Source organism: Limulus polyphemus, unplaced genomic scaffold (genome assembly GCF_000517525.1).
Source record: "Limulus polyphemus unplaced genomic scaffold, Limulus_polyphemus-2.1.2 Scaffold1698, whole genome shotgun sequence".
Classification (NCBI taxonomy): domain Eukaryota; kingdom Metazoa; phylum Arthropoda; class Merostomata; order Xiphosura; family Limulidae; genus Limulus; species Limulus polyphemus.
Window position 1 is genome coordinate 24,568 of NW_013667308.1, and position 17,143 is coordinate 41,710.

General features: G+C 32.0%; 1 protein-coding gene across 1 annotated transcript in view; it reads right to left on the bottom strand.

Annotated features, from left to right (window-relative positions):
- LOC106464593 (tetratricopeptide repeat protein 4-like) overlaps positions 1 to 17,143 on the bottom strand; it is a 140,090-nt gene that overhangs the window by 17,697 nt on the left and 105,250 nt on the right. Inside the window, 2 exon segments of the mRNA XM_013924748.2 lie at positions 8,885 to 8,971; positions 9,707 to 9,763. Of these exon segments, the coding sequence (XP_013780202.2) occupies positions 8,885 to 8,971; positions 9,707 to 9,763 (144 nt within the window).

A 17,143-nucleotide genomic window follows, 5' to 3' on the forward strand; every position in this document is an offset into this window, starting at 1 on the left:
TGAATCACCTACGACAGAGATTTTACTGTAAAGGTATGAGACAAGATGTGGAAGAATGGTGCAGGACCTGCAGGACATGTGCAAAAAGAGGACCCAAGCATAAGGGACGTGCTACAATAAAGTTATATCAATTTGGTGCACCAATGGAAAAAGTAGCTATTGACATTGCTGGTCCTTTCGCCAAAACTTGTTCTGGAAACAGGTACTTTTGTGTAGTAATGGATTATTTCACCAAGTGGCCTGAGGCATATGCAATACCAAGTCAGGAAGTTATAACTGTATCTTCAGCTATTAGTGATTTCTTCTTCGAGTTTGGCATGCCATACAAACTGCATTCAGATCAAGGACGTAAGTTTGAATCGGCTGTGTTCCATGAATGCTGCAAGTTGTTTGACATACGAAAGACCAGGACAACGCCACATCTCCCATAGTCTGAGAGGATGGTATAAAAGTACAATTAGACACTGGGACAGGAATTGGAAAAGTTTTGTAATAGCCGCCAAGATGACTGGGATGTCTTACTCCCTCCACTGTTGATGACTTATAGAACAGCAGAGCATGAAGCCACTGGATACACTCCAGCAAAGTTGATGTTTGGTTGCGAACTTCGGTTGCCAGTGGACCTGTTAACAGGAAGCCCACCTTACGAAGAGTTGCTTGAAAATGTGTCAGAGTTCGTGAAAGTGTTATCTGAAAGGATTTGTTTGTTTGTTTGTTTTGTAATTAAGCACAAAGCTACACAATGAGCTATCTGTGCTCTGCCCACCACGGATATCAAAACCCGGATTCTAGCATTGTATGTCCGCAGACATACCGCTGTGCCACTGGGGGGCATCTGAAAGGATGGATGATATTCATCATCAAGTGCATTCAAACTTGAAAACGTCCGCTGATTCCATGAAGCTATCTTATGATAAGAGATCTACTGAAGTCAGCTTTGTACCAGGAGACAGGTGTGGTTGTATAATCCTAGGAAGACTAAAGGGAAGTCTCCTAGGTTGTCATCTCCATGGGAAGGCCCATATGACATAGTGGATCGTCTCTCAGACATAACTTTCCAAATAAAATGTGGTCGGCGAGGTAAGCCAAAGGTGGTGCATACCAACAGGCTTTGGCATTATCATGGTCCTGGACATTTCAGTTGGAACGAAGTTAACAAAGGAAGAAATGATGCTGCTGAAGACGTGTCACCTGAAAAAGCCACTGTCAAAGAAGAAACTCTATCCGGTTTTGAGAAGGGAAATGGTGAAGCCCTTAATGAAGTTACTACCACTGATGTGACTGTTACCGATAATAGGACATTTCCTGATGGAGCAGATGAATCCCACGTGAACCAGAAGCCAACGAGACTGAGACCAATACAGAAGAAGATATGTCCCGTAAAATTAAGAGACTTTGTTGAATTTTAATTTTGTGTTTGTAAATTCTGTCCATTTAATTAAGTTATTGTTAATTATCTATTGGTTTAATGTAAGTGGCTATTGTTCTGGATGAACAATTCCAAGGAAGAGGCAGTGTTACGACAGCGGAAGTCATGTGATGCTATTAACACATCATGAGATTCTAAAAGGATTATGTCTGTTCCTGGCAATTCTAGTCTTTTCTATGCACCTTCTATTTTTGTATATATAAGCCCGCAAATGAAGTGATGAGATAATTGCAGATTGAAGAGATAAAGACAGATAATTGAGTCAAGTCGTAAGTAAAGTGCATGAATTGTTGTGAATTATAGCATGTGTTTAAGTTAAAGTGACTGCAGAAATTAAGTGTATTACAAAATTTGTAACGAGAAAGAATAAACTAGTTTCAATTAAGAAAGAACTTGTATCGCTGAAGTCTCTCGGAAAGAAATTATATGGGAAATTAACAAACGATCAGAGACGTAACAACAAGATAAACATCATTCTGCAAGGAAAAATGCAATATACCTTACCCAACTGTCCAGCTTTTCAGTTAAAAGCCTTGCAACCATTGTAAAAAATACCATATGACACAAATATAATCAATTTTTTGTTGTACAACGTAAATAAAGTGTGATCAAATTTGGATGGATGCTGGGCTGAGAAGTATGAACATAACCAAGCCATCATTTGCATTGAGAGGATATTAGATTATATCTTTTTGCATTTCAGTAAAAAAAAAAAGAAGAAGAAATATCATAAAAGTAAATCTTATTAAGAAATTATAGCCTTAAATACAGATATTTGATATTAAACATGGTATTTCATACAGCAAAATTTTTTGGCTTTAACAAATTGACAAATCAAACTAGAAAACAATAATATGTGCAATTTTCATCTATTGCAAAATTATTTATATTAACACAAATTATGCAGAAACTATTTTTTCTGCTCTTTTAAACACAAAGTCTTGCAATAAGATTAAAAGAAAATGAAACAAATACTCTTTTTGTTAATGGAATGAATGTGAAGAGGGAAATTTAATATATACATTTTTGCAAAGTTTGACCGTTAACAGTGAAAAACCTGATTTAAAGTGGCTTTCAAAATAACTTGTTTTTGTAATTATTTGCCACAAAAAAAGTAGCTCCAAACAAAACATGATGAACACCAAGGGTAGTAGAGATTCTGGACTGAGTGCTTATACCTCATGACCACAGACATTGGATCCTTACTTTATCGCTCACAAATTTTGAGTTAAATATTAAACCTAGTGCTAGAGGCATGAAGCAATGAATTCAATTGGTGTCTGCTCAGCTGAGATAGTTACCTACTTTCTTTTTAGCTGTAAATAAATATTTATTTTTGAAATTATGCTACATCAGCTATGAATGAGAAAGAGCAGTGAATATTAAAAAATACCCTCCTCTCCTTCATCCAGATACTCTCATTCCCAAAGTTCATTTTGTATAGCTCAATTCAGACAAAAGTATCATTTGGTGTCACTGCTGCTTCCAGCTCTTTCTCACACTTTCTCTTGTAAGTTCTTATAATCGATCAGACCTAAACCAATAAAAGTCCCACAAAAATAGTTGATCATTTATTGTTGTTTCTTCTAAGTGTACTGAGTGTCCTAGATGTCATGCAAACTCTACATTGCAAATCAAAGTCAAAGTGGAATGGCCCTGAGCAAAAGTGTGAAATAGCAAATTATATTTTTTTTATTATTATGTTTATCATTCATTTATTATTTCCTTCTATCACTTAGTTAATTTATGAATTTTTATTTGCATTAAAATGCTAACTTACTTTCTACCTAATCATTTGTATTTTGAGCAAATATGTATGTATGATGAAACTGACATCAGCTTCCCTAGCAGTAATGTACAGATACTCTTAATTTGGCAGAAGATTGCATAAATTAATGATCACACACATTATGACTTATTCAGCAAATAAATATTCTGCCGGAAGCTTCATTAAGAGAGAGATTCACGAGATAGTTAATGAACAATACAGTTAGTGAGTTATTGGTGTTTATCACTTGATATTGTTATTACTATTGAAAGGAATTTTTGGAATATTGTGTTTGGTGTATTTTTTGGATTAGGTTTCTTTTTCCTGATTCCATTATTTGAAATAATATTGATATTTATGATATATTGTTTATTAACATTAGTGTCAAGTCCTGGCCATGCATGTGCTTATTAACTATGTTTTGGTAAGTTGTTGAATTTATTTCTAATTGTTGAAATTGTTGAATAAATCGTTTTGTTTTTTGTTGTTGAACCCTGATTGTAGTGGCATGTTCATTTTAGACCATTAAAAAAGTACCCTTGTTTTGGGAAGTCTTTTCATTAAAACGAAAATGATATTTTGGAAGTTTTACTTTGCTTTTCAAAACAAGAAAACTAACTCAAAGTTTTACATGAGAAAGTGGTCTAGCAGATTTTTCCTTGTTAAAAGTTGCCACTAGCAATTTCTGTATGTTTTGGCAATAAAGTTAGGAAAAACAATATAACCGTTACTTTTTAAATAATAATAAAAAAAAAACTTTATATTTCAGCTAATATTCTGCCCTTATGGCTTCATTAGGCCTAGTGGTACAATAACTTTTTTGATGTAAAAATATATGTTAATTAGCTTATTAAACTGCTTTTGATGTTCTATGGCTCAAAACTTTGTAACATGTTATTAACAATGTTTAGAATATTGTAGTTTCACAAATGTCCTAATATCCTAATGTTTATAGCATATTATGATATTAACTATACTACTATACTACCATTTGACATATATTGAAATATAAAATTAAAGACAGTTTCAAAATGTTTTATGTTTTGCCACAAAATAAAAAATAAGGTGGTTGAGAAATAAAATTTTGAGCTGAAAAGATACAAAATTTATCAATCATAGAAGAAAGTCTTGAGCAATAGAAAGCACTTTAATAACTTAATGTATAATATCACATCAAACAGTTATTATTACTTCTCCCTCTAACTTTATAGTATGCATTATAAGTTCTGAAAAACAATTTCTGTATGACTGACTTACAATTTTAAGATATAAAAAGGCTTTTTCCAACTGTAACTAAGTGTAAAGTATTTTTCTAAAACATCAGTTTTAGTGTGCTTTATTTTCTGAAGTATTGCAACTACTGTCATGCATTGATGTAGTAGATGCAATTGATATCTGACAGCTGTTTTGTCAAGACTTATGCTGATAAATGGGGCATATTGCATATAGCCATGGTTGAAGGTTTAATTAAAACGTTTATGGTTACACCTTAATGGTTAGCTATAGGAGTTTACTGTGATAGCATTTCTATATAATGAGAAACAGTGCTGTCATCCTTTAAGGTTAAAAACTTTCCAATTCCATGTAATCTACTTGATAATATGTGTAATATAAGTAAGATCCTGATCTGAATATTACTAGTTAAACAATGAATTCTAATGTAATTGTTATGGGTTGATTTAACTAACAAAAATATGTGAAATCTACCTAAAAACACTTGAATGAAAAACAAACAAACTAAAATTCTGACTTAGCTAAAACACTAAGCTTTAACTCATAAATACAATAAAATAAAGTAAGTTGATATTACTCACATTGCATTATTTTATTTGTGTTGTAAAACTGTTTGTTTATTTGAATTCCGTGCAAAGCTACACGAGAGCTATCTGCACTAGTTGTTCCTTAATTTAGCAGTGTAAGACTAGAGGGAAGGCAGCTAGTAATCACCACACACTGCCAACTCTTGAGCTACTCTTTTACCAACAAAGAGTGGGATTGACCGTTACAATATAATGCCCCCACGGCTGAAAGGGCGAGCGTGTTTGGTGTAATGGGGATTCGAACCTGCGAACCACAGATTACGAGTTGAGCTCCCTAACCATCTGGTCATGCTGGGCATGTTTGAAAACTGAATTACATTCTGCTTAGCTCACAATTCACCACATTAGATTTTTGTTCAGAATAGTTCAATGATGATTCTTAGGAGCCAAGCTATATAATTTTCTTTCTTGCCATTATGGCCAATGCTATCTCTTATACACAAATTATAATTCAAAAATATTTGATGTTAATTGGAAGTTATTAATTTTATATGATTTTGTAAACTTTATCTTTTAATATTTAAATTTATATGTTTGGTAGAGGGAGCTAATGATGATGATGTAATCATCTACAAATTTTGTGGAGTGTATATAGAAATAAGGGAAACATGAAAATGAGTATTAATGAAGTAATGAGCAGTAAATGAGTTAATGAGTATTCAATGAGCAATTCAGTTTAGTGTCAATCAATTATTTTAGTATAAGAAAAATTATTTAGTGTTAGAAGTGTGTTTTCTATTCTGCTATTCAGTTATTTGGTGAGTTAGCATTGTTTTATATTGATAAATCGATTAGCTTTGCAAGAAAATATTATAAGTTAGGTGTAAATTTCACAGTTTATATTGAAATGTTGTATTTGTAGTTAGGTCTATATTTAGTTAGAGAATTTATCTTGAAAACTTTATTTATGTAATTAGGTGTACAAGTCAATGTGGTTGAAGTACATTTATTGAAGTTATAATGTTCCTATACTGAACATTTATTTCTGATAGGCACTTACCTCCAATTACAAGATTAGCTATTCTCATTCAGTGCTGCCCTCTATATGTGAAGTTTTTTTATGCCTTGCCCCCCCCCCCCCAGTTGGAATTATTATATTGCAACATGTCTCTTATGCAAATCATTATGCATCATCTCTTAACCAATAGTAGCATGACATACTCAAGTGACTCCCCCTATACTCCTCTACCAAACTAAAGACACAAACAGAGCAATTGAGAGAGGAAAATAGACAACCTGTACTCATGGGAGGACTTATGTTGATTGGTTCATTCTAATCCAAAACCTCGATGCTGGGAACTGACATCCACATGAAGGTTGGATGAGGTCTCCCAATTAAAGGGGTGAACTGCAATTGTATGCAAAATGTATCAGGAGACCACGTCATCCATTAAGGTGATGGCTTAACTCCAGTGTTTGTGTAAAAAGAAGCGGGAAGCCACGTCAGCTCATAAGGCAATGGTTCAACTCCCTTGGTTGTGTAAATAGTATCAGGAGGCCATGTCAACCAGGAAGGCATTGGCTCAACTCCAGCGATTGTGTAATAAGTATTAGGAGGCCATGCCAACCAGAAGGTGATGGCTCAACTCCAGTGTTTGTGGAAATGTTAGTAGGAGGCTACGTCATTCAGTAAGGAGACAGCTCAACTCTAGTGTGGTTGTGTAAACATGATCAGGAAGCCACGTTGATAGTTATTGCAAAGAGTACTGACAATTCTCACATAATTCCCTAAAAATAAGAAACTATAAATACCATGTCCTGTAGCCTTAAATATCTCATGTAACTACTTATTACTTATAATACTCAACACACTTTTGTAAAAGCCTTGAAAGGTTAGATCCCTTTTGTAGAAAGAATAGCATTGGGCTAGCTTTCATGCTAAGCTTGTAAAATATATCTAAAGCATCCTTTATCTACAACAGCCAAATTATGGTTGTATCCATGTGTGAATGTATTCAATATAATTTTGGAAAATATAATGAGTATCATCATTATTTTACACATCAGTAAGATATGAACCAACACCCAACACAATTATTCCTCAATGTGAACAACCATTGTTGGTTTGATAAATGTGTATTGCTTGTGCATGTTACAACTTTGCCTCTGGAATAGATATTTGTCACTTTTGTATATACTCACATATTTGGCAGGATGACAATAGATATTCTCTTCCCATGCAAGAGGACATATATAATTAGATATAAGTTCTTGGCAGCCAGTGAGTCCAAATTCAAGACATAGAGGAACAAAACTGCTCGACAAAAGCAGTAGCAGCCAAATGTATTGCTCAATTTATAGCAAAGGTATTTTTTAACCCAAAACTTTAGATAACCCAGTAAAAAGTTAAACAAAGAGAACCCTCACTGGCTTCACACAGATCTTACCCACATGTTCCTCAAATGTTGAATTCTGGAATACAGGTCATCAAACTGAGACTCCTTAAGTCTTGTCAAAGTATGCACCATCAATTAGTTTGTAAAACTAATCAAATCCACTTGATCTTGCTATGGGTAGGTCAAGGTGTTACATTCAAAGTTTAATTAAATTACTTTCTTATCATTGTATACAAATAAACTTGGCATCAAAACACAGTTAATGAATCAAATTTTAATATAAATTTTAAGTTCTTAACTTTATAATGGAATATTTAAAAAAATCCTCAATCTCTCCCAGTATGAGAACTGTGACATTTGTTCTCTAGGTCTTCCCTCTTCTCTAGTTTATTTACCACCCCTCTAAGAAGTATGGAATTCAATATAAATTACTCATTATAATATAGTTATTACTAAGACAAAGCATAATTTATATAGCCTTCAATCTTGTCTACAGAATCATAAACTAGAAAATTAGACTCACCTGCCACACCCATCTGTCACATCCCCTCTTTCACAAATTGCCAATAGTTCTCTCCGAAGTTTAACACTATAATATTTATAACCAATAGAAAGCCAAGATTTTAATCTATTAAAGTGTTTTCAGTACAGAAAATTGTCTATTTCATCTTCAGAAAAAGTGGACAAACAGAGGATTTAGAGGCACCAAGAAAAAGTAAGCATGTGGCAATAAACAAGTTCATTTCTTCAAATATTCCCTAAAATAGTTCCTTCACAGGTGAAACAACTTCTATAGTAAACATTTATTTTATATTCAGCACTATAAGGCAGAATTCCCATCATATATAACTTTGTTGTTTAATTTGAATTGTACAGTTTTTAGTACAATATTTAACTTGAACTGTAAGATTCTCAACATTCAGTTTAATTTAAATAGTTTGATTATCAGCTTACCAAATTTGGTTTTGACAGTGATCTTGGCACAGGCACTCAACATTATGAGTACTCAAAACTTTTTTAAATCTTCAGAAAATTCATATAAAAACAAAATAAAAGGATGACATCATAATGGATGAATTGCCAAATCATGTAAGTTTGCTAAAATATTTTTAATTCATGCAATATGATGTTGTCCTTTTTATTATCTTATATCAATTTAACATGAAGTGGTTATTTGTTTAAGTAAAATATAAGCTAAGCTTAAATACAATTAAAGAAAAAAATTATCTTGCTAATAATCAGAAAAATTGAGCTAATAAAGATCTAATATACTGAGCAAATAAACATGCACAAGCTTAACACTATGTAAACTTCATAACATGCAGATTTTACATGATGTATATGCAAACTTTACTATTTCACAAGTTTATAAATATTTGGTTTCTGTGGTAAATCAATGATGTATATTGACTATTTTTTTAATTTTGTATCATAAACATTATAAAATTAATATATATAATTAAATGCAAAATATACTTATAAGTACATAAATTATTAGTGTTCATTTTTATTATTAAAATCAGTGTCTAACCTGTATTGCTTTTATGAGCTTTTCATCAACTTTCAGTTTTTCTTTTTCCTCTAGAGCTGCTTTTCTTTTATTTCTTTCAGCCACTTTCTATATAGTGAAACAATAACTAAATTGATTTGGTTTATTTGTACAAAAAATGTCAAAGCAATAAATCACAGTGTACTAAACTAGCACATTTAAAACAGTGTCTTCAGTTAGTGTAATTGGAAACATACTTACTAATTATCATTTTGAAATTTCCTTAAAGATAAACAAAAGTCATTATTATTGTGGAAAAAACTAAAACAACTAAAACAGCAACATACTAGAAATTTGTATCAAACATAACCTTGAAGCAACATTAGAAATTATCTTCACACAAAACAGAACCTAAAGGCAAAATGCAGAAATATTCTCAATCTAAAGATGATCTACAAGCAATATACAATAACATTTTTAATCAAAATGTGATCTAGAAACAAAATACACAGAAATTTTCTTATGCAAACACTAACATACATGCAACTCAAATTCTTTTCTATTAAAATATGATCTAAAAGGAATATTTAAAAACAGAGATGGCAAACACAAATTAATAGTCACAATTACCACTGAAATATTCCATAATTTTAATGTATAAGAACTCTGTTTGATAAATTGAGAAAATTTCAATAATGAATATTTAGCTCAAATTAAAATGTAAAGATAGAACATTACATTTGTTTTCTGCCTATTTTCTAATTGAGCTACTGCATCTCAAATACAGCACTTATTACACAATAAAATGAGCATAATGAGTGGCATATGAAAACATTCACAAATTAAACTATAATTCCGTCTTACCTGTTCATTGCTAGCTTTTTTCCTCAGTTCTAACAGGGTCTGGTTACCAGGTTCTAGCTGTAACAAGTGACTGTTAATTTATTAGATGTTAATGACATTACCTGGAAAAAATAAATAGAAATCTTATCTTTATCTATTCAGCTTGAATCTGTTAGCCCATTTCCTTCCTAGGTTAGTTAGTATGCTTTAAAATGCTACTATCTTATCAGAAATAATAATAAAATCTAGTTATGTTAGGAAATTAAATACTATAGAAAATTATTTTAAAAACAATTGTTTCACATTTTAGACAGATTTTTACACATAAATATCAAGGCAACAAGACTGACAAATAACTCAACATAATATTCCAGCCACATTAGTCATCATGAGACTTTGTTGTGATGGTAACTTGACACTGACAACAGAGGCATACTCATATAAATACTTGTTTCCCTCATTTTGACTGTTGTACATGAAACTGTATCATATATGAAACATAGTATGAAATCTGTATCAAGCTGAAAATATAAATAATACCATAATGTGCATTTTGCTTCTTCTTTAAAAACAACTGTCAATAGATTTCAGATGATAAAAAAATAGTAAAGACTTTTGTAACAGTGCATGATAGATAATATATAGTTCAGTAAAAATACGTTTGTTTGAAAAACAGACACTAAGAATATCTACTATTTGACAAGAAAACTTGTAATGATATTAGATGACTTCTTTGCAGAGATTAAAATGATTCACAAGGTGGAAACTGAAGTTTATATAAAATATTCAAATAATTGTAATATCAAAAAATATTTTAACGACTAAAGTTTTGAAATTTGTTTCCAGTTCAATAATCAGCTTGAAACTTCTTTATAAGTATAAAAATGTCATAAGTTGTTAATATGGATGGAAGTTTTGAAATAACATATTAGAATAATTAATCTGTTTACATTTTACAGAACAGGTTGAAAGAAACTGTAGAAACATACATGCATGCATGCATGTTGAGATATCAATAAATCAATCAACTTAAAAATCTTACTGTGCTTTTTTTTTGTTTGTTTGTTTGTCATTAAGCACAAAACTTTTCAATGGGCTACTTGTGCTGTGCCCACCATGAGTATCAAGACTTGATTTATAACATGGTCTGACAACAATATCATTCCACTTCATTTTCCACCACTGGAATTCCCATTTACTGTGTTTTCATCTATGTCACTTTCATATTATTTAATGATTTGATCCTTCATGTCAGGTGATAATTCCCCCAGCTATGATGGAATCAGATATTGTGCACAAAACCTTGCCTTAGGTACAACAAACCATGCACAAAGTTCTTGTAGAAGGTGATCAACAAATGGACATTACTTTGCTTGTTTACAGTATTCATTTGGGCCATCTCCAGGAACCTCGACACAATTCCTCTGGTGACCAACACATCTTGGCATGTGTGGCTCAACATAATTTCTCCCCACAATCTCAACTGCCCTATTATAAAAAGTATTCCACACTTGATCATCGTCGTGTTCATTATTGACTATAGTAATTACTACTCTAGTCTTCTTTGCACCCTTTACTAAATCCAATTCTTTAGACTGAAGTATGGTTGACAATGGTACGAAGACTTGGAGAACATGTTCTTGCTGTAAATTCAAACTGAAGTATACTGGATACTGCTTAAATGTCCATCAGCTTTGTCATCACCACCATCCAAAAGTTCTCTAAGTGCATCAAAATAATTTTAAATTTAGATGAAAGGTGAACAGAACATCCATCCATGCTGACCATCGTATTTTGCACAATTCTCCTAGCTTCTTTCTCCATGGCAGCTCTTCCAGTCTCTGAGGTACATTATCTAAGCTCTTAACAAACTGTTCAATGCACTTGCCAGAGTACAAGAAAACAAAACTTATTTCTTGGATTATGCCCATCATGTTTCTTACAACTTGTTCAGAAGAAGCATGTACTATTGCTAGAAATTTAGCAGTTTGCATGACAATGAACATATGTAACTCCAGGCACATGATCTCTACTCCTGGCTTGAACTCCACAGTGTACACCACTCATGTTACTAGCACCATCACATCCTCATCCACGCATCATCTCCACCGTAATTCCATTCTACTGGTGTGACATGCACAACAAGATTTGTTTCTGTGTACACTTGTCTGTTGTTTCATCAGTCATTAAAGAAAAATATGGAGAATCACTGCACTTACTTATGATGTGTGTTTGAATCTGTCCCCTACAATATTTATCAGTTTGTTCTAAATTCCAGGAAACGGGTATTTTGCTTTTGTAGGAGTAGTTTTCAAATGCCTAGCAAAAAGTTTGACACTTTTGGTAGTGTGATGAATGATAGACATAAAGTTGCTCTCATCCTCAGAGTGGAATATCTTGCTTACCACACATAACAATAGTTTCAAGAAGACTAAGAATTGTTTGGTTATGATTAACCATATTGGTTCTTGTTAGTTGAGCAATGGTGAATATTGGGTTGTTTTCTTTCTATTATGGCCAGAAAAACTCTCTCCTTGAAGGGCACAACCATGATGAAGAAAGCCTGCTCTTCTGTAGCAACTTATTAATGACAAAGTGTTTTTCCAGGCAGTCACTGGCCAAATGAGTTATCTGTACTATCTCTTTGAAAAAAGCAAGCAATAGCAGCATATTATGCTGTCATTCTTTTTGGAATACCATAGCCATGGGTTGTTCACTAAGAGTTTATAATTGAAGCAATGCTTTTTGTTACCAATAAACCTGAAAGATTATGATAAGGGAAATCATGAGATATATTTGTATCATTATTTGTCAATTACTTGTTAGAGTATCTCATGTGAAATACAGTACACAGATGAAAAAAGAGAATTAGTCAGAACAATCAGATAGACACATGAAGGACAACAACAACAATTATTTACGAAGTATCTGCGACCTATTTATCTGAGAACATTTTTCATTACATTTATTTATTTTTACATATTATCAATCAATCAATTCATACATTAAATTCATTACATTTATTTATTTCATGCATTCATTCATTCATATGTTACTTGAATGGAAAATCATAAGCATGTAAATCCTCTCAAGTAACACGCAGAAATTGCAGCTGACCTTCATCTGTTTTCAGTGTTGCTGGGGCCATTAAAGCAAAATCTGGATATGCTTCAACTTTTGAAGACTTGATTTCTGACAAGTCAATTTTAGTGTCAGATTTTGGCATGCCACTAAAAACATTAATGTTTGAATGTCAACTAGATGATTAAGATGGACTTGGAGAAACATCATCCTGTGTATGCTCACTTAGTTTGGTTGTTGGTTTGAACACATCTATAAATTATTTTGTTACCATGATCATCATGTGGTCTTATTTTGTCAGTTTACAAGCAAGGCTGATTCATAGCAACTGTGTGTGGTTGCAAGAGATCCTTAGCATAGATGTCTGTTATAAGGAAATGCTGGATTATTAACACGTCTCAAATCATTATATAAGCTGGGAATGGTGTGTGTGTGTGTGGGGGGGGGGGGTCATTTCAAATTCTTTGTACCATTTTGTCTATTAATTATTTTTAATTTTTTTGTTTTTCAAAATTTTGTGTAGGCACATGCTTTTTTGCCTTTATTAAATATACATCCCTGATATATATATATCCCCAAGCTAAAATGCCAATCTGTAGCAATGAATCTTTTTGCTTTACAGAGATATAAGCAATAAACATGTCACACTTCTACAAGTACATTTTCTTTTAAAAAAAATATCAATAATTCTCTCTGAAATTTAATACTGGATTATTTTTAGTCAATAGAAAGTGAAGATGTCAATTTACTGAATACAACAGGGCTTGGAGCCATTGAGATAAAAAATTTTGAACAGTTAGATGTCCTATTTATCAGCACTGGAACTCTGTTTGACTAATGATGTGAATTATTTAATGTATTTCAGGCTTATTAAAAAAAGCTATATAAATTAGTTTTAGGACTTTATATTTTGTATTTATGGCAATATTTCATTTTATGAGTTGCATACTTGAATTATATAAAAAAAAATTCTGAGACTGCACTCTCCTTACTAACAGGTAGGTCTAGAGACTGAACATGACTTCTACTGCACCACTACAGATAGAAGTTAAAAACATTTCTTGAAAAAGATGAGATATCAGGTGTAAGAATTAAATTTCCTGTATTTGTATGTATATCTTTTACTTATTGTGATAAAAGTAACTAAATAAGCACAATAGTCTGTAGCATGAGCTCAGCTGTGTGAGGTGTGTTTGTGTAATTCAAATGTGTGTGCTGGTAACTTGATTTTGTTTACATAAAGCTGTCTGGCATAATAAGAGCTATTGCTGTATTCTGAGAAAGTTTTAGTGCAACTATAAAGAAATAAAACTATAAATGAAAAATCTAGTAGCTTTTACAGTAAAAATAAATAGTGTGTAAATGCCTGTTACAAGATGCAGTCATTCTAGAGAGAAAAAGACGGTACATTAGATTTATTTAATATTACTTATGTGGTGGTTACAAGGTTGGTGAAATTGACTGAAGCCCATAAAATTAGTGCTATGGTAGAAAATATAGCAAGTAATTTATAAAGTTCAACTGGAAAAAAATTTTAATATTCATTTAGGAGGAGTGGTTATGCAAATTGAATTTAAAACTGTAAGATGAAAAAATAATTTTTATTTTTAACACAAAAATCATCTTGCATTTGAAGAACTCATTAAAGGCTTTGTAAGTTCAGACAACTCTTTCAATGAAATACCATGGTGGTTAAAAGGTTGGTCAAAATGACTATGGTTATATGGAGAGAGTTAACCACCTCACCATTCCATCCCAAAGCTATACTAACTTTGTCCTGACATCCAAGGTCTTTAATTGTGGCATCAAACAGGTGTCACTTATCTTTGCTCTCTCTTCTACTGCCTTTTTCAAGTGTTGCTATGACAAATACTTACTAGCAGCATGGAGGTGGTCTGCATTTGCTGCATAGCATTTAAGGGTTGATTGCTACAGATCATTGCACCCATGCATAAATTCATTCCTTTCTACCTTTCTCACATAATTTGACGTTGTCCTTGTATAACCAATACAAGGACATCAAAGGCTCTAAAACAGTGATATATATGTTCACTCCCATTGTTCTTGACAGTATTAGGACTTCTGGTCATTCACTTTTGCCATCTTCAATCTGTCTGGACAGTTCACTTGCAAGTAACTATGCAGATTCATACATCAACATATTCAGAGTGAGGTACATGCACAAAGATGTAGTCATCACTGAGGACCCATATGTGCAAGGTGCTGGAGATGTACATGAAATGACCACTGAAAACACAGGATCAGCTAAAGGAGATTCTAATGAACTGGCAACACCAGCATTATACAAACAAAATATCCAAAGAGGTTCTTCTGCTTATGGAAGCTAATCATGTTGATCTCTAAATATCTCAGTGTGCATGAGTTTGCAGTACACCCACAGCTTAATTTTCATAAAATAGCATCTAGTTAAGATCAGGCAACCTTTGGTATAATACATCAAACTATGAATGTGATTTTGTGATTAAGCCCTACGGGCATGACTGAGATTTTCATTTACTAAATTCAAAGATAAAGTTTTAATTTACCAAATGATATCTAATGCTAGCTTGTTCTCTCAACAGGTTTTTAGTTATTTTACCTATAAATTCAAAGTTGCTATTATTGATTTCAGGTCAACTAGCTAAGAGAAATACTTTAGGCACTTACACCTTAGTTAGAAAGGCAGTTAAATTATAATAGTTATAATACATTGTTTGCTTTGTGAATGCCATTACTTTGCACTCTTAAGTGCATGGATGAAATAAAAAAAAAATTCATGTACTAGTACCATCATTAAAAAACAAAATTCAAGTTTCATCAGTTAGCTAATATTAAATAACAACAGGCTAAGTACAAGTACTAGATTTGTTTTTATATATATTTTTATTTAATGTTATAAAAGTAACTAACTAAAATGTAAAAATTAGCCATTCTAGAAAGAAAGAAAGGATAATCTAGATTTATTTCTTATTTTTTGTGGTAGTTACAAGGTCAGTCAAATTGACCAAGTTCATGAGTTAAGGTAGAGAAAATAACAGATACAATATAAAGTTTTAGTGAAATAAAACTTTGCTGTTCATTTAGACGGTTCTAGAGATTATGCAAACGAAATATGAAAATTTTAAAATGAAAAAAAGTATTTTTAATGTTAACATGAAAATCATCTTGCACTCAGACTAGTCATGGTTTGAGTTAGACTCTGACTTCATAAACTCAAAGACAAGTATTTAGTAAAAATGTTTAATTAAAAAATACAATTTTTTTGTGTACAAAAGACTTGTAATGTTGACTAAGAACTTGCCAAATTTCATGTAGATACCCCTACTACATTAAAAGTTAGAAAATGTATGTATACTTTTTGGGTTACATAATGGTTGCAAGGGTGATCAAAATGAAGCCTCTAGAGAGGATTAATAAAAATATGGCAAAGTTGGAAAAATATCACCTGCAACTGACCTGCAGCTAAAATACAAGATTACCAGCATCAAGAGTACAAAAGACTTGTTCTCAATTACACTTGAAAGACTTCATTATGCATATATTACAAGTTAGTGATGGCAACTTATTTATCTTCAACAGCAGCACAATTTTCTACTTAATTTGCACATAGAAACACTCTGTAGAGTGTGAATCAGTACACATTAAACATAAGACTGCCACAAAAAATGTGTACATCACATGCTAAAAATTCATATGGTGGTTTAAAAATGTGTAATTTACACATGATTTTCCACAACTACCATTTACAGCTCTATCAGAAATGTGAAGACATCAATACGAACTTTGATCTGAAATTTTATTAATGTTGATAAAGACCCTTGAATGCGTAAACTAGAGAACATTAATAGCTGTTTGTAAATTGTACAGAAATATTTTCCACAATTATAGGAAACTGATATGTGAAAAAATAGCCAGAAACTAGGATTATTTAATATTAATATTATCATTTGTAGTAATTTGGGTTAAATAGTAAAAGAATAACTAGATTTAAGAAGATTGGTAAATAAAAATAGTATGGGTAATTCTTTAAATTAGAATTTAAGGGTGTAATCTGTACTACAATGTTAGATTAGGTTTAGGATGTGTAACGGTATTTTAAGCTTAGCTATAATTCAACTTACTGGTAAATCATAAAACAAGTTAAATACATTGTTTTATTCAACAAATATAATTTAAGACTAGTAGACTATCTCTTCAAATTTTAAGGAGAAACTTGGTTTCTTGATTTTAGGCCCATTACTTTTATATTCAGCTTACAGGTAGGTTCTAAATCAGGATAAATACATTGTATTATTACATAACTGTTACGTCTCCGTTCGTTAGTTAATTTTCCGTAACTTCCTTCCGACGAAACTTTAGCGACACAAGTCCTTTCTT